General features: G+C 38.5%; 1 protein-coding gene across 4 annotated transcripts in view; it reads right to left on the bottom strand.

The window, feature by feature from the left end:
• TPK1 (thiamin pyrophosphokinase 1) overlaps positions 1 to 26,216 on the bottom strand; it is a 337,285-nt gene that overhangs the window by 216,114 nt on the left and 94,955 nt on the right. For all 4 annotated transcript variants that reach the window (XR_002645264.3, XM_089917262.1, XM_022578789.3 and 1 more), the window contains one exon: positions 4,741 to 4,810. Coding sequence is in view for 3 of the 4 variants with exons in the window: in XM_089917262.1 (XP_089773388.1) it covers positions 4,741 to 4,810 (70 nt within the window). In the remaining variant the exon portion in view is untranslated. The remainder of the gene's footprint in view (positions 1 to 4,740; positions 4,811 to 26,216) is intronic.

Below are 26,216 nucleotides of genomic sequence, written 5' to 3'. Positions count from 1 at the left end.
TTTACTCAGTTTACCTTAACTAGAGTCTAACAGAACAGGGTTTAAAAATGCTTACCTACCTTAAAAGGCATTATTTTCTTAAATGATCAGTATAAATTATTTCTCCCATATTGTCAGATTACTTATGTTGTGTGATCGATTTTGTGACTGTTTCTGTACAATTCTTATTCTCTTCTATTTGATTCCATTACTTCCTTCATCTCTTAACCATAATTAGTGTGACTATAATTCTCCCGTAAGAACCTCCAGCAATGTTTCTTAATCTTTTTTTCAGATTCAGAGAGCTATGGAGTCTTTTTTTTTTTTTTTTTTTTTGCGGTACGCGGGCCTCTCACTGCTGTGGCCTCTCCCGTTGTGGAGCACAGTCTCCGGACGCGCAGGCTCAGCGGCGATGGCTCACGGGCCCAGCCGCTCCGCGGCATGTGGGATCTTCCCGGACCGGGGCACGAACCTGTATCCCCTGCATCGGCAGGCGGACTCCCAACCACTGCGCCACCAGGGAAGCCCAGCTATGGAGTCTTTATCCCAAAAGATGTCCATCCACTCCAAATTCAATATATTATGATGCTATTTTATGAAGCCCCAAAGTAGCATTAATTAGGTCAGAGAGTAGTTTCCTGTGAGGGGGGCTGGGAGGAGGAGAAGGCTCCGGCAACGCTGGGATGATACTCTACTTATTGATCTCAGTACTGTTCACACTGCTGTGCTCCCCTTTGCGAAAATTCATTGAGCTGTATCGTTATCACTTGTGCACTTCTCTGTATGTTTGTTTTTTAATATTCATTATAGTGGAAAACATTGGTAATTACTGTCAGAGTCGACAAACTTCTGGACCCTGGTTAAAAACTGACTAGAGCAACAACTGTCCTTCTCTTACAGTATCTGTTAAAGATGCAGAAAAAGGACTAACTTGGGGCGAGGGAGGAGAGCAACGGTGGTTAGGGGCAGGGCGGGGAGTGCATAACCCTCCCCATCATCACTTTTATTTACCTAGTACACGCGAATAACAATCGCGCAATATTCTTTGCTGTGGACAGTTTACACTTTTCTGATCTAATACAGTGTCAATAAAATCATCGCTAGAAAAACAAAACAAACCTCCAATGCCTGTCAATGATGAGCAAGAAAAAAATCTGCTCCATAAAATCGTCTTAGCAAGTCCTACCCTGCTTCTCGTCTATTTTTTCACCCTCATCTCTGTATCCTGTGATTATCCTGATCATGGGGCCAAGCTTCTCCATCCTGGTTCTGACCAACGGTGGGTTTTACCTACTTGGGAGAAGACAGGAGGCAGATGTTGCGAGCCCACCAATGGACTTTTTCATCACAGACCACTACCAGAATATAAACATGAGACTTGAGTCAGTATCAGGCTGGAGCTGTAGAATTGGGGGTATGAGCCCACACATCTGACACCCAAACTTACTACCCCACATTTCCAAAAACAGACATCTGGGGTTAGGAAAACAGTCAGTTAAGAGTACAGGAGTACAGCACAAAGAGTCTTCATAAACTGTCTTCCTCTTTAATCTCAAGTCCACAACCACAGCTAGGATCCAAATATCACTGGCAGTGCCCATTCTGTGTCTCCTTGACTGGGTCTTCACCCTGCCTCAGTTTGATGTACAGACTGAACACACACCCGAATCAGAACCTATCAGCTCTCAGAGCAGAGGTAATCTAGTTACTGAAAATACACAGGTCATCAAAGTCACTCAAAACCTCATGGTGAGAGAGAACAGAGTAACTGTAATCAAATACTTATTAACAAATATTTTCTGAGTATCTAATTTTCTAGGCACAAGGGACTTTATATTCATTGAGCTTACATTCACTTGAGCAAGAAAAATTAGTCATATTTTCTGAACTCCAAATGGCAGAACTCAATGCAACTCTTTGCTACTTAGGAAAAAATAACATAATTTTTTTTTTTTTTTTGGCTGCACTGGGTCTTTGTTGCTACGCACAGGCTTTCTCTAGTTGCAGCAAGCAGGGGCTACTCTTCATTTCAGTGTGCAGGCTTCTCATTGCGGTGGCTTCTCTTGCTGCAGAGCATGGGATCTAGGGTGCCTGGGCTTCAGGAGTTGCAGCACACAACCTCAGTAGTTGTGGCGCACGGGTTTAGCTGCTCCATGACATGTGGGATCTTCCTGGACCAGGGATTGAACCCATGTCCCCTACATTGGCAGGCGGATTCTTAACCACTGTACCACAAAAGAAGTCCCAATAACAGATAATTTTATTTTTTTCTTTTTGTTTCTCCCGACTCACTAGCATATACTCAGATCACCATGAATTGTTTTCACAACAAATAGACAAACATTTGTGAAAGATGTAGAAGACTGAATGCATTCCGTACATGATCAGACGTAAGGTCACCACTGAATTTTGCTTCAGCGCTATCCCTTGGCAAACCCTGCTCCTCTGTTACTGTCTACATCAGCCTTCCTTCTTTCCATTCCTAATGTGTAAAGATCTCACTTTCTCTTCAACTGGAGATGATTCTCTACATATTCATGTTTTATTGCATAATTATAAGGTATTACATTGTAGATTAGCACACTGAATAAATAAAAAAATAACAACAAGCGAAGCAGTGGTCCACAACCCTAACTTGGCTTTTCAAAACTCATGAATATTTTTTCCATTTCCATTGTAAAGGCTTTCTGTTAAAAATACAGTTAATAGGAACAATGTTTAGTTACCTGTGTCCAATTAGTTTAACTGGGTAGGGTTTGGATTTAATGAGATTTATTCCAAGACTTTAATTCCCACATGAAGCAGCTAGCTTCACTCATCTCCCTACTAGGGCCTCTATCTTCACCCCAGCCAGCCACGGCCCTAAACATCAGACTATGCATCACGGCAAACAATGTTATTACAACTCGAAAATCAACAACAAACACACTTTCTTCTTAAACATCTTCATATATGGACAAATGGATGCTAGATAAATCATATAACTCTTCTTGGAAGATTTCCGTAACATTACTCATAAATGTGTTAAGAAATATAAGAGATGATTATTTCGAACTTTGGGCAAAAATAATGGCACCCATTCCCAAATCTGGCAATGTACACTGCTTTCAAATGCGAGTAAACATGTTGGATGTTATATTTCTTACTAGTGGCCAGCCCAATCCAATAAAATTAATCAGTACAGAAATCTGTTTTTTCATAGGCATTCTAGATGGTTCTTATGATCAAGGAAGAGTTGGGAAGTACTGTGTTAATACCCTTTCACAGCTCTGGTTCATATAATTATGTTCATGAGCTACACCCATCACAAAGAGAAAAAGCACTCAGTACCAGATTGCTGGCCACTAAGCAGCCTATAGGCATGAAACAAACAGCCCCCAATTCATATCTTGCCCACATGGCCATTATGCTCCTCTCTGAAGCAACTGGCCCAGACACTTCTATACACATACTTGAGTATTTTTTCACACACTGTCCATGTCAAGTCTTCAAGAATACAGTCAGAGGAATCCATAAAGTTTAAAAATAAAGACGCACAGGGGCTTCCCTGGTGGCACAGTGGTTGAGAGTCCGCCTGCTGATGCAGGGGACACGGGTTTGTGCCCCGGTCCGGGAGGATCCCACATGCCGCGGAGCGGCTGGGCCTGTGAGCCATGGCCGCTGCGCCTGCGCGTCCGGAGCCTGTGCTCCGCAGCGGGAGAGGCCGCAGCAGTGAGAGGCCCGCGTACCGCAAAAAAGAATTTAAATAAAACAAAATAAAATAAAATAAAGACGCACAAAATGTTAAGAATTTAAATTGTCTTCCTAGCTGTCACTGTGGCTATATTCTTTGATAATGCATCCAGACATGCCCAATCTCATGCCTTCCTCCTATGGGCAACCAGCTGCTTTCAAAATAACAGCTCCAATATTAAAAACGTGAAGTAAAAATTTTGATGCCATAAAGATGTATTTTACATCATTTCAAAATACATGTATTTAAACTCACAGCTACAGTATGCTGCATCAAATATTTTTATTTTTTGCAGCAAGGAGGTGATTTCTCAAACTATAAACATTTCAGTACCTTTAATAACACATATGGTAGAAGTAGAACTAAATTTCATAGCTAGTCTGCTTATACCTAGACTATAAATTCTTGTGTTTGCCAAGAGGACGAACTATACACATGCTGGCAATGAGCTAGATTTAAACTGTGCTTTCATCAAACGTATCCTCACATCTAAAAATAGCTCACCATGCAAAGATCAGGAAAACCAGAGAGCACAGATAACAAATCATTAAGAAATAAATTATCTCTTTAAAATATATGTATGCATAACTCAGAAGTAAGTTAAATTATACTGAGTTTTACTCGATGCTAATATAAAAATCTTGAACCTTCTACAGCAGTATTTATCTTTTATATGAGATCAGTTTGTATTCCTTTAAACTGTTTGAATAAAAACTCAAATTACCATTATTTTAGTCAATGTTCAAAGTCCTCACAAATATCGATATCTGATAATGCTACTTCATGAGACTTTGAAATAGTAGAATGTTTTTTTATTTTCAATAAGAATAAGCTTGGCCTATTTCTACTTGCAGATACCATTCAAAGCAAAGAAATAATACAACATGGTTAAGCAGCTCTCTCCCTGAGGTGGTTTTTCTGTAAAAAGAATTTGAAGGAAAATGAACAGTCACCATTTACTAAGAAGAGAAAAAAACAAGCTCAAGAGCAGAACTGATATAACAGACACTGGCTGAAAGAAAGCATACCTTTCCCTCTCTCCTTCCGTGACGTCATATAAGCGGTTGGCACCTCCATCAGCACAGGCTCTTAAAAGAGCTTCAAAAAGAAAAAAAACAAAGAATATTTCAATATAGGAAGCTTAGAGCAGTATCTTTCAAAGGCTGAACGTTAAAAGGCACTCAGACACACACACACTCACGCTCCCCTCCTTGGATCATTTCACATTCAGCCAGTGACACTGCTGGTACTGAAAACGATCCTACACATCACACACACACAAGTGAGACAGAATCACCTAAGACAAAGCATATTTCCTTTTTCCATCTTTTCCAATTCCCCTTATTAAATAAAGGAGAAGACTGTATATGATGTCTTCAGTAACTCTTAAAGCTTGTTTTTCCTTCTTTATAACAGAAGGTAGGCCTCGGGCTCAAAAACAGGTAACAGGACATAGCTTATAACTTTGCTCCCTTATTTATTTTATTTATTTATTTATTTATTTTTGGCTGCCTTGGGTCTTCATTGCTGCCCGTGGGTTTTCTCTAGTTGCACTGCACGGGCTTCTTATTGTGGTGGCTTCTCTTGTTGTGGAGCATGGGCTCTAGGTGCACGGGCTTCAGTAGTTGCAGCACGCGGACCCAGTAGTTGTGGCTTGTGGGCTCTAGAGTGCAGGGTCACTAGTTGCGGCACACTGGCTTAGTTGCTCTGCGGCATGTGGGATCTTCCCGGACCAGGGATCGAACCCGTGTCCCCTGCATTGGCAGGCAGATTCTTAACCACTGCACCGCCAGGCAAGTCCCTTGCTCCCTTATTTTATTAATTTTTATAGAAAATTTCTATTTATGGCAGGTATTAAGGGTTTCCATATTTTACTGTGATATGGAAGATTTCTTTTAAAAATAAATCATAGGGCTTCTCTGGTGGCGCAGTGGTTGAGAGTCCGCCTGCCAATGCTGGGGACACGGGTTCGTGCCCCGGTCCAGGAAGATCCCACATGCCGCAGAGCGGCTGGGCCCGTGAGCCATGGCCGCTGAGCCTGCACGTCCGGAGCCTGTGCTCCGCAACGGGAGAGGCCACAACAGTGAGAGGCCCACGTACCACACAAAAAAATAAAAATAAATAAATAATAAGCATAACATCATAAGTTTATTTTAAAGTATGAAGTAACTAATAATCTAGATATATATGACTGTAAAAATTGAGAAGTTGGTACAAAATTGACTGAAACTTGGGAAGCACTAAGAAAATCAGATAAGGCAAAAGAGCCCCAGCTGCCTCTCTAACTGGGCCTTTTTATCTCTTGGCTTACCGTGCTTTTCCCCTAGTATCACCCTAGGATTTGATGCTGCTGGTCAATCATTCCTTGAAATTTTCTTAGTCCATTGTCTACTATTTTTGTCGTTGTTACTTCTCTAATTTCTAATTTTCCTAGAAATGGTCAGTATCTTAGCATCAATTCATCCCTTTATTTAAAAAAATATATCCTTTACCTAATAGTTTCAAATCAAACTTTTTTTTTTTTAATCCTGGGCAATATAAGAGTGAATGCTGAGATGTCTAAGATTCTAATTCCTCACCCTGAACAGATCAAAGCCTTGCCTCTGTCCCCACATAGCTGTTAAAACCAATCATTAGGTCATAAAAATCAGCAAAGACCTTGGACACCAGCAGTTTCAGAAGAAATAAACTATAATCGGCCCTCCATACCCAAAGGTTTCAAATTTGGTCCCCTGCTCAATCTGTGGAAGGAGGCTGAATTCCTGTATTGCACCGTTTTATATTAGTGACTTGAGCATCTGCGGATTTTGGTATCTCAGGGGTTCCTGGAACCAATCTCCCACGGACACCGAGAGACAACTGTATTTTTTTGAGCTACTTCCTCATTTTATTGCACTTATGAAATCACCTTCCCTTTTTGCAAATTTAGCTACACATTTAAAAGAGTGTTTATAAAATCTACCTCCAAATTTCTAGGTGTTTTTTAACAGGTGGAATATTGGAAAAGATAGTTAATTGACCGTACTGGCATGAGTAAAGGTCCCAAAGAATTTTCCACTAATCAATGATATACGGGAAATAGTTTTCTGTCCTATATTATATCAGAAATAAAACAGAGGCCAAGTGGGAAAAAAAAAAGAAATCCCTTTTTTGCTTCAGCTTCTTCAACTGTAAATGGTAATAGTATCACCTTTGACAGAGGTATTAAGCAATTAATGACTTAATAATTATAATAGTGCTCATCACAATACTGGAACATAGTAAGCATTCAACAGACTAAAGCATTCATTAGTCCTCTTTCTCCATTCCTGTTAGAATGAAAATAAAGTCTAAAAAGCATTGTTTTTCTAGAAAAGAAAAGCCTAAGGTCCTTAAAAAGTGCAAAACAAAAATAAGAGTTTTTACAAGATATCTAAGAGGGACATCTCATTTTACCCATTACTGACAACACGTATTTCCCTTTAAGGAAAGGGACCCAAATTCAAATTATACCACAAACATAACCTGCAGAAGATCACAAAATATTCTGCATATTTCCTAAATACCAAAAACTAAAAGCTAAATGGAGAGATAATCTCACATACAAAAGATGCTGTAGAACAAATGAATAGGGAGATGGAAAAGACTGATAAATAGAAACAGATGGGGGCTTCCCTGGTGGCGCAGTGGTTGAGAGTCCGCCTGCTGATGCAGGGGACATGGGTTCACGCCCCGGTCCGGGAAGATCCCACATGCCGCGGAGCGGCTGGGCCCGTGAGCCATGGCCGCTGGGCCTGCGTGTCCGGAGCCTGTGCTCCGCAACGGGAGAGGCCACAACAGTGAGAGGCCCGTGTACCGCAAAAAAAAAAGAAATAGATGGTAAACTGTAATTACCCTCAGAGTATATAAAACATTTCTCTGTAAACAAAATTAACAAGTCTGTTGTATCTTTTTATGTAAGATCTTTTTATGTAAAATTGATTCACTTTAGTAAAATGAAAATCTAGAGGTAGTGGCAAAGGATTATCATAGAATGACTTGTCATGTTTTCGCACTATATTATTTTACAAATATCAGTTGAATTCAACATTTATACCTATCACGTGGCAGGCCCTAAACAGAATAGAAAGATGAATAACAGAAAGAACTAGTTCTCCAGACTCACACTATTGTGGAAAAAGGAGAAAGAGAAGCACATATATACATTGCACTGTAGACATTGATGAGGGCTATGACAGAAGCAATGAAACATGATGGGAGGACTGGGACAGGAGACATTAATTTCAGTGGACAAATCTGTAATACTGTGTATTATTAACTCTAGTTCAGCTAAAATCAGTGTTACTTTGATAATCCAAAATTGTTTTCTCCTGCCTGTCATTTCTCACACCCAGACTTAAACTGGTATTTTTAGAGCAGTTTAATAAAAGAGAAATACCTAAGTCTTAGGAAGTAAATTTGTCCACATCTATTCCTGTTTTAAATGGCTAAAAGAGTTAAAATAGCCGTGATGAAATCTGTGGACCACTCTTTTATTACCTAGAAGCTGGGATTGTGGTGCCACCCATCTGAAAGAAAACACAAGCTCCAGTCTATCCCTAAAACTATTTTGTTTTGTTGTCAATAAAGCTTAACAAAAAAGATATACTCTACCACTTTTAAATCTTATTAATGAAATATTTTCCATGTACTTAAATAAAATTGCATTTGGAAAACAAAATTTCAAGCATGTATTACATAATGTTGGCATGAATTCATTGGTAGCAATTTGAAAGCTGAGTAAACAAATGACTATTAATGAAAGTGACCAGCTAAAAAAATCAGTAGTAGAGGACACTCTCAAATAAGATAGGTTTGATAAATCACGAATCAGCCTCAAAAATATGTTCACTCCATCATCATTTAAATTGTCCCACGCTTTAATGAAAAGAAGTTACTGCATGAGTTATCTTTAATGTAAAAATGTCATTGGCTCATACAGCAAAATTTTTGCAGATTTATCAAATACTACAGTTTCAATGGTTGAATAGTTATTTACTATGCATCAGGCTGATAAACAGCTGAAGACTAAGATACATTAAAATCTCTACGTCAACTTTATATATTGGTACTACCAATAAGCATACTAAATACATCTGAAACTAATTTTTTTTTAACCTGGCATAAGTTACTGTTACTGACAAATAATGAAGAGCTCCACTCACAATCAGGTTAATTGGTTAGTTCATTAATTTCTGTTGAATAAAGCTGGACAGAAATGATTTGACTTTCTGAAAAGTAGACTATGATACTGGTTCCAAGTATTAACATGTAAGAAAAAATAAAGTAAAATCAAAGAAACATTTTTCAGTGTCAGTCAACTGAAAGAACACTAGACATAAAGGATTTTGATTCCAATCTGGATCAGCCACTTATTAGTACTATGACTGATCTAATCCCAAGTGTGCTGATTCCAATGCAAAATAGAGTATTATATATATTTTACCAAGCTCACAAAATTTTTCAGGAACTGGAGAGAGACAACAAAGATAAAACCAGAAGGAAGTAACATGGGGAAACATATTCTCTTACATGCAGTTGATAAAATTATAATTTTGAGAGACAGTTTGGCAGATTTATAAAAATTTCAATGTGTATGTCCTTTGATCCAGAAATGCTATGTAGCCTCTATAAAACTTGCCCAAATTCACAAGGGCGTATGTACAAGGATAGTCACTGTGATATCATATGTAATCCTGAAAAAGCTGTTAGCAAACTTGAATGGTCATCACTTAAATATTGGTAAAATATATCAAGGCCCTTGTAAGGAACCATTAAAAAAAAAAAGTAGTTCTTATTATGTATTTATATGTTATCTCTTATAAGATATGTTATTTAAAACTTTAGGTCAAATCTTCCTTGCAACAGCAACTCAGAGAATATATAGAAATATGCCTAATTCAATAAAACTAAGAATTGTACCAAGGTTACTATGTCAAGAATGCTTATCCAAGTAATCAGTGATCAGCATTAATAAGATGCACCCACACTGGAGAAAGGACACTAGACCTACACCCTGAGGAAGCTCATAAAAACAGCAAGGCACAACAGCTCAAGAGACCCAAGAATCAATGTCTTCCTGGTCAGAAGCATACCAAACAGGGAGTGACCAGAATGTTTGAAAGTCGCTCCTGGGAAGTAACTAGACGTTCACTATTTTTGTTAACAATCATTATTTATTACCTGTCTTGAAACTCTTCCTTAAAGCTAAGTAAACTTACTGTTGCGTAAAGCCTATCATGTCTTCTTAGTTTGCTAATCCAAGACCACTTCTGTGTTGCACACAATGAACTCTTTAACCTTGATTATTCATAAGGAATAGGCATGGGATCATGGAAGATACTTTTTCACTCTTACATTAAACACTGTGCTGCTAAAAATATTTTTACAAGAAATATGAATTATATTGTAATTATAATTTTAAAACCAGTAATAATAACTAAAAAGGAAAATACACATAAGGTAACAAGAATAATTTCAGATCCAATCCCATTATTAGGAGAAGAAATCAAATATTTTGACAGACTTGGTCAGGATTGAGTTGAAGGTGCCTACATTAATCTGGAGGAAAGCAAAGATCCAGAATCTTATGTAGAAGATGTCTTACAGAATTCCTGGACAGCTAAACACCTCCAGTTAGCCGGATCCTGTTTACTCCTAACACAGGTCCTTCTTCCCTAGTACTCCAAAGATATAATCAGTCTTTGCGTACCTGAAATCAATCTAGTCTATCGCTATTACTGGTTTAAGCCAGGATTCTCTCCCTGCTTTAGAAACAACAGTAAACCACATAATTCCCAACTTCTATTCTTCTACCCATATGAGCTAGTGTGGCTGGAAAAAAAAAGCGGGGGGGTACCTTCTGGACTAGCCTCAGAAATAGTCTACCAACAAGTACACATCACATTCTTTATTAAGAAGTGATAATCACTTATTAAACATGTGAGGGCAGACACAACTACTCGGATATCAGAAAGTTCACTATCAGGCATTACAGAGGTTAAGTGGTTTGTCTTTTGTTTTATTTTTATTGCAGTAAGAACACGTAACATGAGATCTACCCTGTTAAAATTTAAGTGAATAATACAGTATCATTAACTACAGGCACAACATTGCACAGCAGATCTCTAGAACTTAATCATCTTGCGTAACTGAAACTTGACTTCTGTTGAACAGTAACTCCCCATCTGCCCCTGCCCCGAGCCCATGGCCACCACTGTTCTATCCTCTGCTTCCCTGAGTTTAACTGTTTTAAATTTCACATATAAGGGGAATCATGAAGTAATCTGTTTTTCTGGGACTGGCTTCTTTCATATTGTATAATGTCCTTCAGTTTCTCCCATGTTGTTGCATGTTGCTAGATCTCCTTCCTTTTTAAGGCTGAATAATATTCCATTATCTGTATATTCCATTACTTGTGTATTTGCTGTTTCCATTCATCCATCAATGGACATTTAGGTTATTTCCAGATCTTGGTTATCTTGAACAGTGCTGCAGTGAACAGGAAGTGCAGCTATATCTTTAAGCATCTAACTTCAATTCTTTTGAATAAACAGCCAGAAGTGGGATTGCTGGGTCATATGGTAACTCTATTTTAACTTTTTATTCTCTTTCTCATAGCGGCTGCACTGTTTTGCATTCCTACCAACAGCAAAGTAAGGTTTGAGTTTCTCCACCTCCTCACGAATACCTGCTGTCTTTTTTTTTTTTTTTTTGATAATAGCCAAACTAAGAGGTTTGAAGAGGTATCTCATTATGGTTTTGATTTGCATTTCCCTAATGATTAGTAACGTTGAGCATCTTTTCATATACCTGTTGGCCATTTGCAGGTCTTCTTTGAAGAAATGTCTATTCAGTTCCTTATCCAATTTTTAATTGGGTTATTTGATTTTTTTTCTGGATACTGAGTTGTTGGAGATACTTACATTTTGGGAAATTAATCCCCTATTATATATAAGGCTTGCAAATATTTTCTCCCATTCTGTAGATTGCCTTTTCACTCCTGCTCATTTCCTCTGCTGTCCAGAAGCTTTTTAGTTTGATATGGCCCTATTTATCTAATTTTGCTTTGTTTGTTTTTTGACATCAGGTCTACGCAATCATTGCCAAGACCAGTGTCCAGGAGCTTTTCCCGTTTCCTTCTAGGAGTTTTACACTTTCAGGTCTTACATTTAAGTCTTTAATCCATTTTTCAGTGAAGATAAGTGTTTTTAACCAATTTTAATCACTAGGGACAATGCTAATATAAAGCCGTACTTCGTATTTTATACTTACGGCAGACAAGAAGGTCTAAATCAATTAATTCTTCTAGAAATATCCCTTGCTTAAAAACACTGACCTGTAAGTATTCTCTGCCATGTTAAAACTTCAACCATATCATGAAGCCTAATAAGAAATATATTTTATATAAGGATTCATGGAAGGTTTCCTTTAATGAACTATTATCCTTAAACACATTTAGGTGTTCACTTTTAGTATTTCTTAAATTCTTCATAAAAAACAGAATGTCTGTTTAGGATATTTCTGTGATTTAAAAGAGAAGTTACAGGATCTTCCTTGGAGACCCCTTCACGTGTGGGGAGTGTTAAATATATTGGTCAACGATAAAAACAAGGGAAAAATACATCTAAGATACTATTAACTATATATACAGTAATAAAGATATTGATTTTTACATTTATACAATTTTAAGCACAAGAAATGGTTACAGTGATACTCCTTCCGAAGAGGACAGGGTTAGGACAAAGCTTTATTTTTTGCATAACTAATTTTCTTCAAGGGAACACCGCTCTTGCACTCGCAGCCCATAAGTGGCGTTAAATCTACACCCAAATTCAGATTTGGCACATGGCTCAGTTCATGCTGTTACATCTCCTGCCTGGGGGCACTGATTCAGAGACAGAGATGTGATCCAATCAAAGGTAATGAAACCTAGGGAGACTTTCCCAGGTTCCCTTTTCTGCTGTCCTGCCACCTGAGAGACTGTAAGCTTGGATCTATGATGGGCTATCATAATAGCCCAGAGCATGGAGCCAATACAGGAAGGTAAAACTAGGAGACAAGAGTACTGTTTGAGTCCCCATAGTCCTAGCAATAGCCTTTTTAATTATTGGGTTGGCCAAAAAGTTCGTTCGGGTTTTTCCATAAGATGTTACGAAAACCCGAACGAACTTTTTGGCCAACCCTATACATGCGCTAACAAGTGCCCTTCTTTGGCTCAGGCCAGTTTGAGTTGGGTTCTCTGTCATTTGAAACTGAAGGAGCCTTAACTAATCCAAATATTAATTTCTACTTCAAAGACACAGAATCCTCCTCTTGGTTGGAGAATACTACCTTATTATGTCTCAAGTCTGTGCTGCATCAAGGCCTTAAAAGGAGGTATATATTTTTGTAGGTAGTTGGCTTATTATGTGTATACACTCTCACCTGCAAAGCCTTGATTATGATCCAAATTAGTCAGTCCGTGGACATGGTTAACAGACGGATTAGCATGCTTTCTCTATGGGGATGTTATTTCATGGGGGAAAACTTTCATTCAAAGCCTTTCGTGGAAATATGTGCTCTCTGAAAGAGAGAGCAACAATTTACTTTGCTCACAGGAGTATCAAGATGCATAATTAATTGCTGTTTAGATAACTCTTTCAGAGTTTTAGACGAAAGGTTTAATTTACAGTATACTTATGTGCAATTATTAAGAGAGCTCACATTATTTGTAACATCCCACAAACCGTGAGTGGAATACTCTTTAAATTTTAGTTAAGTCAGTAACACAGAATTATCCTTATTTCAGATAAAAAGCAAATGGTATTTATATTGAGCATCTACATGCACAGTGCCGTGCTAGCCCCAGTGGGCTAGTTCACACCATGTAACGAAAAATTTTTATTACCTTTAGGTATATGCTGCTGTGTAAATTCTATTACCCCTTCTCTCTACCACCTTCCACCTCCTCCTCTCCTAGTTATGTGCTATGGAGATAAAGTGTGACATTTAGTCATCTTTGATGCTCTTTATGAAGTCTACAATCAGGTACCACCTTAACACTTAGTGACACTAAATACCTCATTACTAAGAAATCTTAAAAACAACCAAACATCAAACTGCCTGTCTATCCTAAAATGGCATGGGGAAAATTTTCTTAAAGATGAGTAATGCTCATCATGTGTAACAACTGCCAAGAGGGAAGCAGCGCAGAAAAACAGGGTCTTGTAAATTAAGCTATAGCACATGCAAGTTTGTCCTGATGTGAGCTGTTAGGAATAATTAGGGCTGAGTGCATTCTCAATCATTAAATTTCTACTAAAGACTGGCCATTCTTTAGGGACAAGATGGCAAATATGCCTACTCAATCCACAGGGAATAAGGAAACATATAACAGACCTTTGTTGGTGTTGGTTATAAATACAGGGTTGCTCAACCTTGCTACTATTCACAATCTGGGCCTTTGCTGTAAGGGGTCGTCCAGTACATTGTAGGATGTTCAGCAGTGTCCTTGGCCTTACCCACTAGATGCCAGTCATACCTGAGATGTGACAACCAAAACTATCCACAGACAATGGCAAATATCCCCTACTCAGCAAAAATCACTCCCAATGCCCAAACCGGAGGACCACTTACACCTCAGCAGGCTGCCCAGAGTCCCACCATATCCAGCTGTAAGGCAGACTGCTCATCGCTATTCTCAAAAATTCCAATTTAAAAGCAAGACTATCACCCAGAAATTACATTCCTCCTAGCTACCAATGTCAGGTGAATTAACAAAGCAACTTATGTCCCAGCTAAATTGCCTTCCATAGACCACCACCTACCAGCATACACAAAAATAAACTCCAAATGGATTAAAGACCTAAATGTAAGACCAGACACTATAAAACGTAGAGGAAAACATAGGAAAAACAGTCTTTGACATAAACCACAGCAAGATCTTTTCTGACCCACCTCCTAGAGTAATGAAAATTAAAACAAAAATAAACAAATGGGACCTAATTAAACTTCAAAGCTTTTGCAAAGCAAAGGAAATCAAAACAAGACGAAAAGACAACCCTCAGTATGGGAGAAAATATTTGCAAACAAATCAACGGACAATGGATTAATCTCCAAAATATACAAACAGCTCATGTAGCTCAATATAAAAAAAACAAACAACCCAATCAAAAAATGGGCGGAAGACCTAAATAGACATTTCACCAAAGGGGACATACAGATGGCCAAGAGGTGCGTGAAAAGATGCTCAACATCACTAATCATTACAGAAATGCAAATCAAAACTGAAATGAGGTATCACCTCACACCAGTCAGAATGGCCATCATCAAAAAATCTACAAACGATAAATGCTGGAGAGGGTCTGGACAAAAGGGAACCCTCCTGCACTGTTGGTGGAAATGTAAATTGATACAGCCACTATGGAAAACAGTACGGAGGTTCCTTAAAAAACTAAAAACAGAACTACCATATGACCCACCAATCCCACTACTGGGCATATACCCGGAGAAAACCGTAATTCAAAAAGAGACATGTACCACAATGCTCACCTGCAGCACTATTTACAATAGCCAGGACATGGAAGCAACCTAAATGTCCATCGACAGATGAATGGTTAAAGAAGATGTGTCTTCTTATATACATATATATCAACGGAATATTACTCAGCCTTAGAAGGAACAAAATTGAGTTATTTGTAGTGAGGTGGATGGACCTAGAGTCTGTTGTACAGAGTGAAGTAAGTCAGAAAGAGAAAAACAAATGCCGTATGCTAACACATATATATGGAATCTAAAAAAAATGGTACTGACGAACCTAGTGGTAGGGCAGGAATAAAGATGCAGGCATAGAGAATGGACTTGAGGACACGGAGGTCAGGGGGAAGGGCACGCTGGGGCAAAGTGAGAGAAGCATTGACATATATACACTACCAAATGTAAAATAGATAGCTTGTGGGAAGCAGCTGCATAGCACAGGGAGATCAGCTCGGTGCTTTTTGACCACCTAGAGGGGTGGGATAGGGAGGGTGGGAGGGAGACACAAGAGGGAGGAGATATGGGGACATATGTATGCATATGGCTGCTTCACTCTGTTGTACAACAGAACCTAACACAGCATTGTGAAGCAATTATACTCCAATAAATGTGTATAAATAAATAAATTGCCTTCCAATCTATCCCAGATGCAAACCTACCATCTTATCCTCTTAGACTTTTTGAATTCTCAATAAGATCTCTCCTACCATCTGTACATGTATTAATATCTATGATATTCCACGTAATCTTCCAGCACGATCCCACACCCTCTCTATTTGTGCCTCCTACTCATTTTGAGACCCTATAACTAAATTATTGCCACTAGTGACAACAGTCAAAGTCAGGTCTTTCCGACTGTGTGCTGATAGCTCACATCATCTCCCAGGACAGATGAGAAAACAGCATTAAAGATACCACCATAGACAGGGAACATGAAAAATGACAACTTCTATTATTAGCTCAATTCATTTCATAATGTAAAAACACTGGTAAAGCAGCAGTGACAAAATAAGATGTGGCAGATGTCTATGAATGAGCAAAAATAATTAAATGCCCAGAACTACCAAGAAGAGCTGGAATAGAAGAAAAGAGCAATGACAGTGGCTGGTTCGCTTGGCAAAAGTAAGAGCTTTTAAACAAAACTCACTTTGTTGATTACGTAATGGAAGAAGGCAGAAGCCATGGAACCAACTGACCTCCTCTGCCTGCTCATTCAGCACCAGAATTCCTTCACTTCTCCTTTTTTTTTTTTTTGCGGTCCGCGGGCCTCTCACTGTTGTGGCCTCTCCCGTTGCAGAGCACAGGCTCCGGACGCGCTGGCTCAGCGGCCATGGCTCACGGGCCCAGCCGCTCCGCGGCATGTGGGATCCCGGACCGGGGCACGAACCCGTGTCCCCTGCATCGGCAGGCGGACTCTCAACCACTGCGCCACCAGGGAAGCCCTCCTTTTTTTTTTTTTTATGGATCAGTGGTATCAGATCTCAGAACTTATAGGCAAGACATATTTCAATAGATTTATTTTTGCATCTATCAATAGTGAAAATGTGTTAAAATCAGATATTTGTTACACAAGTGATACATTTATGTTATTTTGTAGAGATAGAAGAAAAAAATACCTAATCGGCTCATATCTGTACCTTTCCAAGTACCTTTGACAAAATATTTTAACGCAATTTACTGAGAGTTTCTAGCAAACAAACCTATTCTTTTAAACAATAATCATTAAATCTAAATAGTAATGATAGGATAATTTCAGCAACTGGGGCTTAATACAGAAAAACTAGAAACAGAAAAAATTACATATTTTTACTACCAACTAATGTAAGAATTTCACATATTATAATTGTATAATTAACTACACTCCTTTTCTAACTTAGCAGAGTCAAGCTAATTCTTCTTCCTGGTTAGGAAAAAAAATAGTTTTGGGGGAGGACTGTTTGACAGCTATTAGTAAGAATAAGGGGAGAGGAATTAGAGATAATATTTCTAGAAACAGATGAAAAGAATAATCATCACTGGATTCCTGTTAAAAGCAAGAGATAATTACCAACAATTCATACTAAGGCTTCTTTAGGCCAAGAGTTATAACCAGGTGGAACAAAGCACACTTAAAGAGCTTCAAGGGGATGAATAAATGCCTTACTACCACATTTCTTAGTTTGTAAGTTTTATCTGGGGACATTCTTAGAGGTGAATTAACCTTACTCTTTAAAACATGACTTATCAGGGCATGAAAAAGCTTTTTTTTTTAAATAATTAAAAGAAAGCCAGTTGCTTTGCAGTTTAGTTAGATAAGGGAATAGCTTTAAGAGATAAAACTGAGAGGCAGTCAAGAACCATATTAAGCAGGCCATGGTACAGAACCGAGCTCAAGTATAAAATGAAGCCATGACGGGTTTTAAGTTTCAGAGTGTTCTACTCTGACCTCTGTGTTAAAAAACTTCCTTCCTTTTACATTGAGAACAGATTAGAGGGAGACAAGAGTGTAATTAATGACATTAGTTAGGAGACCTGCAGTGACCAGGGGAGAAGGTGGCTTAGACTAGAGTTGCAGCACCTAAGGCAGAGAAACTTGGATGAACTTCAACATATATTGGGAGTTGAAAGTGACTGGATCGGCTGAGAGACTTGGATGTGGAGGATGGTACAAAAGGAATCAGAGATGACCCTCAGTTTCCTGTCTTGAGCAACTGACAAACAAAGGTACTGTTTACAACTGTTTACTATTCCCTCTACTGTAGTTTTGTCCAATGCTTGGCCACATTCCATAAAATATTTCTTGCTATTCTTGGCCCTCTATCATCCTTCACATCTTACTGTCCCATTTATATCATAACCCTATGGGCCTGCCATTCTCCTTACAATGAGACATGTAAAGATTCAACAGCTCTTCTCTCACTTTTCTCCACATTGGATTCGCCTCAAGGGGTCTCTGTATAGTGGAAATATTTTATACTAACGGTAGTGAAAAATTAAAGGCATTATCAAAAAAGTTTAATGAAAACTTAAAACACGAAATACAGTTTATAGGATAGATGTGATGTTAGTAAGTGTTGTTCAGAGCAGTTTTATTGTTTGGGCTTGAGTTTGGGTTTCCTTGTTTGTTTGTTTTGGTTATTCCTAAATCAAAGGAAACATGAAACCAAAATATTAGAAAGGACCTGGGGTAACTCTGAATATGTGAAATAACTTCTGGCAAAGAAACCCAGATTTGAAAGTTCAGATGCAATTGCTATGGCAAATACCAAAAGAAAAACCTGAAACAGGTCATTTTTTTTCCTGTTTTTGTTTTCCCCCAGAAACTTGTAAGAAAATTACAAGAAATGTTATTTTCAGGAAATTTTTAAAAGGAAAACAGAGGCTATAGAGATGACAAATAAGCACAAGAAAAGTATTAAACACTAGTTATCAGAGAAACTCAAAACCACAAGATAATACTACATCCTTATCAAAATGGCTGAAATAAAATATGGCGATTTTATATCAAATACTGGCAAGGAAGCAGACAAATGGGATCATTTACACACTGCTATTGGTGCTTTACTACCACATAATTAACCGTACAACGACTCAAAGGCTTGCATTTTATTTCCTATTTACAGACAAGGAAATGAGCTCAAAGTCACATAGTTATTTTCCCCAAGTTACATAAATTTTCTTGTGGGCTTCAGAGTGTGAACCTTAATTTAGAAAATAAGTTTTTCACTTGTGTGTTATGGAGTTAGAACTAGAATTTTTGTAACAGTGAAGTCAGAATTAGAACCTGGATTCACTTGGTAACAGAGTGCACATTATTTTTGTTACACCAGAAATCCTCCACTGTGCATATGAGTTGACCCAATAAAGCAAAGTGACGTATAAACAATGAAACAACATGAGCTTAAAGTGTAAGAACCTCAAACATCAACTTCCTCAGGAACAATAATGCACACACTTTTCCAACGCAGTAAAATACCCGGTAAGAGCCACAGAGATGTTCACGTCTAGTGACCCATTCACAGAACTAGCTTCATGTCTTACTAAAAGAAAATGAAGAACAGGGTTGAAGAGATCCTAAGAGGTCTTTTAAATATCAAAGTCATTTGTATTGATCTTAGCATACTGGAGGAAACACAGTTTGCCTTCTGTATCCATCAGGCTCCCATCAGGAGATACCATGCAGTAATTCAAACAGAGAAAGTAATATGTGAAAAGTAATTTGAATGTGAGAAAATTAATAACAGGGGTTGGAGTAACAGCGGGTGGAGGTGGTGAGGTAAAGAATAGAGCAAGACCAGATCTAGGAAGCAGACAACACTGGAAAGGCCTCGATGGTGGGAAATTCTCCTTCTGAAGTGTGGAGGAGGGGACGCCATTCACAGGGAGGTGCTGGCCTTGGGATTCCCTATGAAGCCACCTGCAAGGGTCTGGGAAGATGCTGGAATCAGGAAGAGAAGCCCCTTCATCCAGAAATGTCTCTCCCATGCCCTCTGTTGACACAGCTTAACATCACACTCACTACAAAGGAGAAATGCTTAAAAGGCTCAGCTTCATTATCACAGAGCAGATGGTGAAGCACGGATTTGGAGCTGAGAGTCAGTAAATTAATAACTTAATATAAAAAACATCTATTGTTCTTTCTCCCTATGACAGTGAATGTTTATTTATTCAATTGGACATTTCCCAGTTGCTTCCGTATCCTGAAAAGTCTAAAGCAGTCGTTTCCTCCTTCCCCTTAAGTATTACTCACAATCTCCTAGTTACCCCCAAGACTCAAGTAAAAATACTTTTTTATCTTAACTCACAAGGGTACAAAAGGTCCAGTGGGGCACTGAGTTTATTAGGTATTTCCCTGTAGGGATCTGGATTAAAATTCTAGCCTGAAATGTAGAACAAAGTTATAAAATGCTTTTTTGTACTTGTATACATCAAAAGGATATTTCTCCACCTGTGCATCCTTTTTTCAGCAAAGGATTGAAATAATTCATATGAAGTGTGTAGCAATAAAGAAAAATATCCCTGGCATATTTAATCCTAAATTTTTACTTTCAAAAAAATTGAATATAGAACCAGAGATCCCTTGAATGCATAAGAAAGAAATTGAGAACAATTTAAAATACATCAAAGAACAAAGAATAAGATAACACCTCTGTGACCTACATCTAGAATTGCCAATTGTTATAATTCAGCACTTTGTATTACCAAAAAAAAAAACTATAGAAGTTTATATTCCCTAGATTTCTCTCTGAAGACCCAACCTGTACCCAGGCCCCTTACTAGTGGTGCACACAATTCTGGACATAGGATTTATCTTTAGAGTTTTTGGGGTTTGGGGTTTTTTTTTAACTTATATAGCATGCATATGCATCAATGAGAAATATATAACATTGTGTATATTGTGTGATATGTTATTTTTAATTTTGAAACAATAGGCGTTCAGAAACTTGCTTTTCTCACTCAACATTATATTTCTGACCGCTTTCCATTTGGAAATACAAATCTAGTTCACTGGATTCATTTAATTCCTGTACAGAGTTAATGAATGTGTCAAAAATATTTGTTTGATCTCCTATGATTAGACAGGTAGGCGGTTTGCTTGGTTTTAATTTTTTAAAACGTCACAAGTATCATGTAGATGCCTCCTTGCGCACATATGAAACATTTCTCAGTTGTATATACCTAAATGGATAAGCGCTGGGTCACAGAATATGGACATTAGTGATTCACTACATTGTAACAAATTGCTAGCCACGCTGTATCAATTTATACAACTGATACAACATATCAATTTACTGTTTAAGCAGCAAACTGAAGCTGCACACAGGACTTGATTACAAATTTGATTACAATACTGTGGTAGGAGCAGCTTAACCTACGAGTAGAGCTGAAAGGTGCTGTCAAGTGCTCTGGATCACGGAATAGCAGCTGCAAAGTATACCACGGATGGAGACTGGCCACTGTCTTATTTTCCTCTCCCACTGTCTCCTGCAAGAAATCCCTGGCAACTTCTCTCTTCAAAGCCCACGCCCAGCTGTCCTACCATAGACTGGAATGCAGGATCCTTCCAGACTCTGGGTCCTCTTTTTAGTCAATGTGCCTTAGTTCTCTTGACAGGAGGCACTGATGTTATTAGGGCTCCGACATTAATCTACACAATAACCCTCCAGTATATTTTATTCACTCATTCATTCATTCATTTATTCATTCGTAAGCACAGACTGAATGAGCACCAAAGGTAGCCAGAAATACAGCAAAAATCACACATGGTTCCAACTCTCAAGGACACCACAGTCTAGAACTACACTATACAATATGGCAGCAACTGGCCACCTGTGGAACTGAGCATCTGAAATGCAGCTGGTCTCAACTGAGATGTGCTGTCAGTATAAGAAACACTGAATTTTGAAGACTTCGTACAAAAAGAATATAAAATTTATCATTAACAATTTTTACGTTGGTTATATGTTGAAATGATAATACTCTGAATACACTGGGTTAAGTAAGACAGTATTATGATGAACTTTTCCTGTTTCTTTTTACTTCTTTAATGTGCCTACAAAAAGATTTAAATTTACATTTGTGGCTCCCATTAATTTATGTTTTCTAGCATTGGGCAATAAGGCATAAGAGGTAAACACAGTAATACAGTGAAATGATTCCTAAGTTGGGGTAAATGCAAAGCTCTATGGGAGCAGGCAGAGAGGACAAGGCCAATTCCACTTGGGGCACAAAAGAGAGCAAACCACAGGAAATGAGAGCACAAATAATAAAAAATATATTAATGTTTTATTACTATTTACAAAGTATGAGTCCTCTATGTGGAAAAAGGGGAAGGGAATGAAATCATTTCAGACAGAAGCCCAGAGGTGAGAGAGCAGAAAAAACTACCTAGATGAGCTGAAACTAGACTAGGTTACTCACATTACCCCCTTATAATTCTAGACAAAATCAGACTTTTTGATCTAAAATAAAAACAATAATCAACTTTTTGGATTATTTCTTCCCAAAGGAAGCAATTTTAGACAACTGAAACAAAACTTCTAACATACAGAAAAAAAATTTTTTTAACCAATTATTTACCCCATGATGCCTACTACCTGTTTTTATACTATCAGAAGAATCACCAAATCTCAAGGATAAGCAGTTGTGTAAATAACATCCATGATAAGGGAATATGGCACCGAGAACAAAATCTACCTTACCTGCTGTGTATATGAACCTGTTATCCCCAAAGGAAAGAGCTGAAGAGTATTTTACAACCTTGGGGGTTTTGTTTTGTTTTGCACAATTGCTTTTGCACAGGTCTTGACTCAAATCTACATGAGAAAAATAAGATTTTCATATTATAGCAATTAAATTTTTTTTTTTAATTTATTTATTTTATGTTTGGCTGCGTCGGGTCTTCGTTGCTGCACAGGCTTTCTCTAGTTGCGGCGAGTGGGGTCTACTCTTCATTGGGGTGCAAGGGTGTCTCACTGCAGTGGCTTCTCTTGTTGCAGAGCATGGGCTCTAGGCCTGTGGGCTTCAGTAGTTGCGGCTTGCGGGCTCTAGAGCGCAGGCTCAGTAGTTGTGGCGCATAGGCTTAGTTGCTCTGCGGCATGTGGGATCTTCCCGGACCAGGGCTCGAACCCGCGTCCCCTGCATTGGCAGGCAGATTCTTAACCACTGTGCCGCCAGGGAAGCCCTACAGCAATTTTTAAAATATATAGTAGTATAGCTTTTCTTTATTCTGGTGCCTATAGGTGACTTTTAATTTTTTTTAATTATGCAATGAAAGGGATGCAAAATTAGAATTTTGATCAACTACCTGGTGAACGATACAGTAAGTTATACCAAGACAAGAATTCCTTTTATTAATTCTACCCTATCTCAAACACCAAGGATCACTGAAAAACACTTTTATTCATGAGTGAAAATAAGAACAAGAAAAAAAGTCAATGGAAATATAAGAGCAAAAAGAAAAACAGTGAGATTCGCTGTTGGATGACAGTTTGTAACAGGACCTAAGAAAGAATTAATGTCAACAGCTGGAAACTGCATTTGGCTCATGTTAAAGAAATGTTGCTGCTGCAGTTTGCAAACAGGATGAATCAAGAGCAGCTTGCAAGCATGAAGGATAAAAATAAATATTTCATTATGCAAAACGTGTTTCATTGTTGTATTTGTAAATTTGAAACAATTATAAGCACTGCATGGCAGTGCGTGCTGTTATTTTTTCATCCATTGGCAGGTAGTCTTTTGTTTTGTTTCCTTTTCTTGGGCTGCAGTGCATTCGAAAATAACTGTTGGTACTTGATGACAGAAACTAAAATAACTATCCCCTTTCCCCATCAAAGTACAGAACCATGAACTTTTCTTCTCCCCTATGTCTTTGATCCTTGGAACGTGAAAAGCAACACTAAGAAGAATTCAATAATAAAAGGAAACCAGTGCTTCCGGATGGGACGACAGGCAAATAAAAGTTACCCCCATTCTTTTTAAAAGATGTATTCAAGCTTGTTTTAATAATTCATAAGATATGCAACTTCATAAATGCACAAAGAAGTACAATATAGCCGGGAGGAATGAACTGAGATGGAAATATTGATCCCTATAATATTTTTAATAAATACAATACCACGATGTGCCCTCAAAACAAACAATCCTCACAGCACAGTGATGCCCCGCTTGTTCACAGCTAACCCATCTGGGAAACCCAACCACAGACAGTGAAACCCAGTCCGCAAGGAAAACAACTAACAATCAGAAGCAAAATCACCGAGCAACGAAAGGACGAATGGAAAGAGTCAAGCAGCCGAATCCTAAATATTACTCTGAAGAAGGCTCTTGTCAGCTAGAACAGCTTTACTGGAAGATTTAAAGAAAAAACTATGACCTTGTTTTAAGACAGCAGAGTGGAGAAGTCTCTGTCCTTTCCCCTCCCCAAATAACAGTAGAATAAAAGAAATGGAAACTCTGTCTCAGATAAGACTAGACAAAATCTATCACCCAATCCCAATGTGTGCAAAAGCTGCCAAAGGCAATGAAACTCAAGTAGGGGTATAGGAAGGTGCTGAGAGGAGGTCTGTGGCCAAAGGTTCAGATACAAAGCCAGTGAAGGAAACACTCTGTTGCTGAGACAAAGTAGAGAAGGTAGACAAGACTGAATTGTGAACAGTCTCCTAGCTTCTACTGTACTGGCAGCAACACATAAAGGTTAAACACTCTCAACTATACAACCCTGTATCATGAAGCACTTTCCTGTGAACAAGAAAAAATTCCTGCTACCCCTGCTCTCCCAGCCCCCACATAAACCAGTTTCAAATCAGGGGTTGGGAACTGAGGGGAGGGCTAGATTCATTCAAAGATTAATAAAAAGGAACTAGCACAGGACCTAGAATAGACCAAGAAGTTACAGGAGACAGAGGGAAAGAGAGGAAGGGAGGAAGGAAGAAGAGAGGGATAGGAAGTAACTGGAAAGACAGATGAGGAAAAGTCACCAGAAAAATGTTGCCACCAAGCAAACGAAAATCATAACGGGAAACATCACTATAACTCAAAGAACTTAAGGAAAAAGTTAAAACATTCAAAGAAGTGATACAGAGCTCTAGAAGACATGACGAAATCACAGAACAAGATAAAGTACGAGAATGAAGAGAACATCAAAAATTAAATCTAAGTAGGAAGTTGTTTGAAGCAGAATGAACATGCAAGACAAGATGGAGACATGAGCAAAAAGAAACAGAAATTAACAATGAATTAGAAAAGACTGAAAGAAAAAGAGAAATGGAAGGGGCTTTTTTGTTTTTTTAATTTCACATGTGTAACTGCTTTCCCAAGCAGAATAAAGGACAAATTAAAGACAAATTTTCCAAACTAGAGGAAGATGCAAACCTGTAGACTGAGAGGGTACATACATGCCGGGGAAAAACAATATAGGATGGTAATACTGAGTCAAGTCTAATGAAAATCTCTGGTACTTAAAGATAAAAGCCCAGAAGTATTCTTTTGGGGTAAGGGGGTGGGAATCAAGCTAGCCTCAGACTTCTCTACAGAAACATTCAATATACTTGATCCCTACAAGGTCCCTAGTAAATAGAAGTACATCCAGTCAAACTGCTGTTTAAGTTTAAAGGAAACAACTACCTTTCTTTAAAAAAAACATTTTAATTTTACTGGAGTACAGTTGATTTTCAATGTTGTGTTAGTTTCAGGTGTACAGCAAAGTGATTCAGTTATACATATATTCATTCTTTTTGAGATTCTTTTCTCATATAGGTTATCACAGAATATTGGATAGAGTTCCCTGTGCTATACAGTAGGTCCTTGTTATCTGTCATATACAGTAGTATGTGCGTGTTCATCCCAAGCTCCTGAACAAATAACCATCTTTAAACATTTTAAGACCCATGAAATTTCATTCTCATAGAGCTTTTTGAAAAAAATACTCTAGGAGGGACTTCCCTGGTGGCGCAGTGGTTAAGAGTCCACCTGCCAATGCAGGGGAAAGGGGTTCAAGCCCTGGTCCAGGAAGATTCCACGTGCTGTGGAGCAACTAAGCCCGTGCACCACAACTACTGAGCCTGTGCTCCAGAGTCCGCAAGCCACAACTACAGAGCCCACGTGCCACTACTGAAGCCCGCGTGCCTAGAGCCCGTGCTCCACAACAAGAGAAGCCAGCACACCGCAACGAAGAGTAGCCCCCGCTCACCTTAACTAGAGAAAGCCCACGTGCAGCAATGAAGACCCAATGCAGCCAAAAAATAACTAACTAAATAAATAAATACTCTGGGAAAAACCTCAGGTTACAGAAAATACACAGAAACACTATGACCAGCTTCATGTCACCTCAAAGCCTTTGCTGATCCTTCTGCCTGAAACACCCCAGCCACTCCCCACTGGGCCACCTCCCTGCCTGCTTCTCTTCCACCTCACACACCAAGGTTCTTCTTTCCTGCCACCACGCCTTAGCTAATGCATCAGATTTTCCTTAAAATCTTGTCTGATACCA

This window comes from Delphinapterus leucas, chromosome 9 (assembly GCF_059928025.1).
Source record: "Delphinapterus leucas isolate spDelLeu-1000000601 "Yukka" chromosome 9, BTC_Dleu_Yukka2, whole genome shotgun sequence".
NCBI classification, from domain to species: domain Eukaryota; kingdom Metazoa; phylum Chordata; class Mammalia; order Artiodactyla; family Monodontidae; genus Delphinapterus; species Delphinapterus leucas.
Note: the sequence above shows the minus strand (reverse complement) of the source record. Positions and strands in the feature narration are given on the sequence as shown.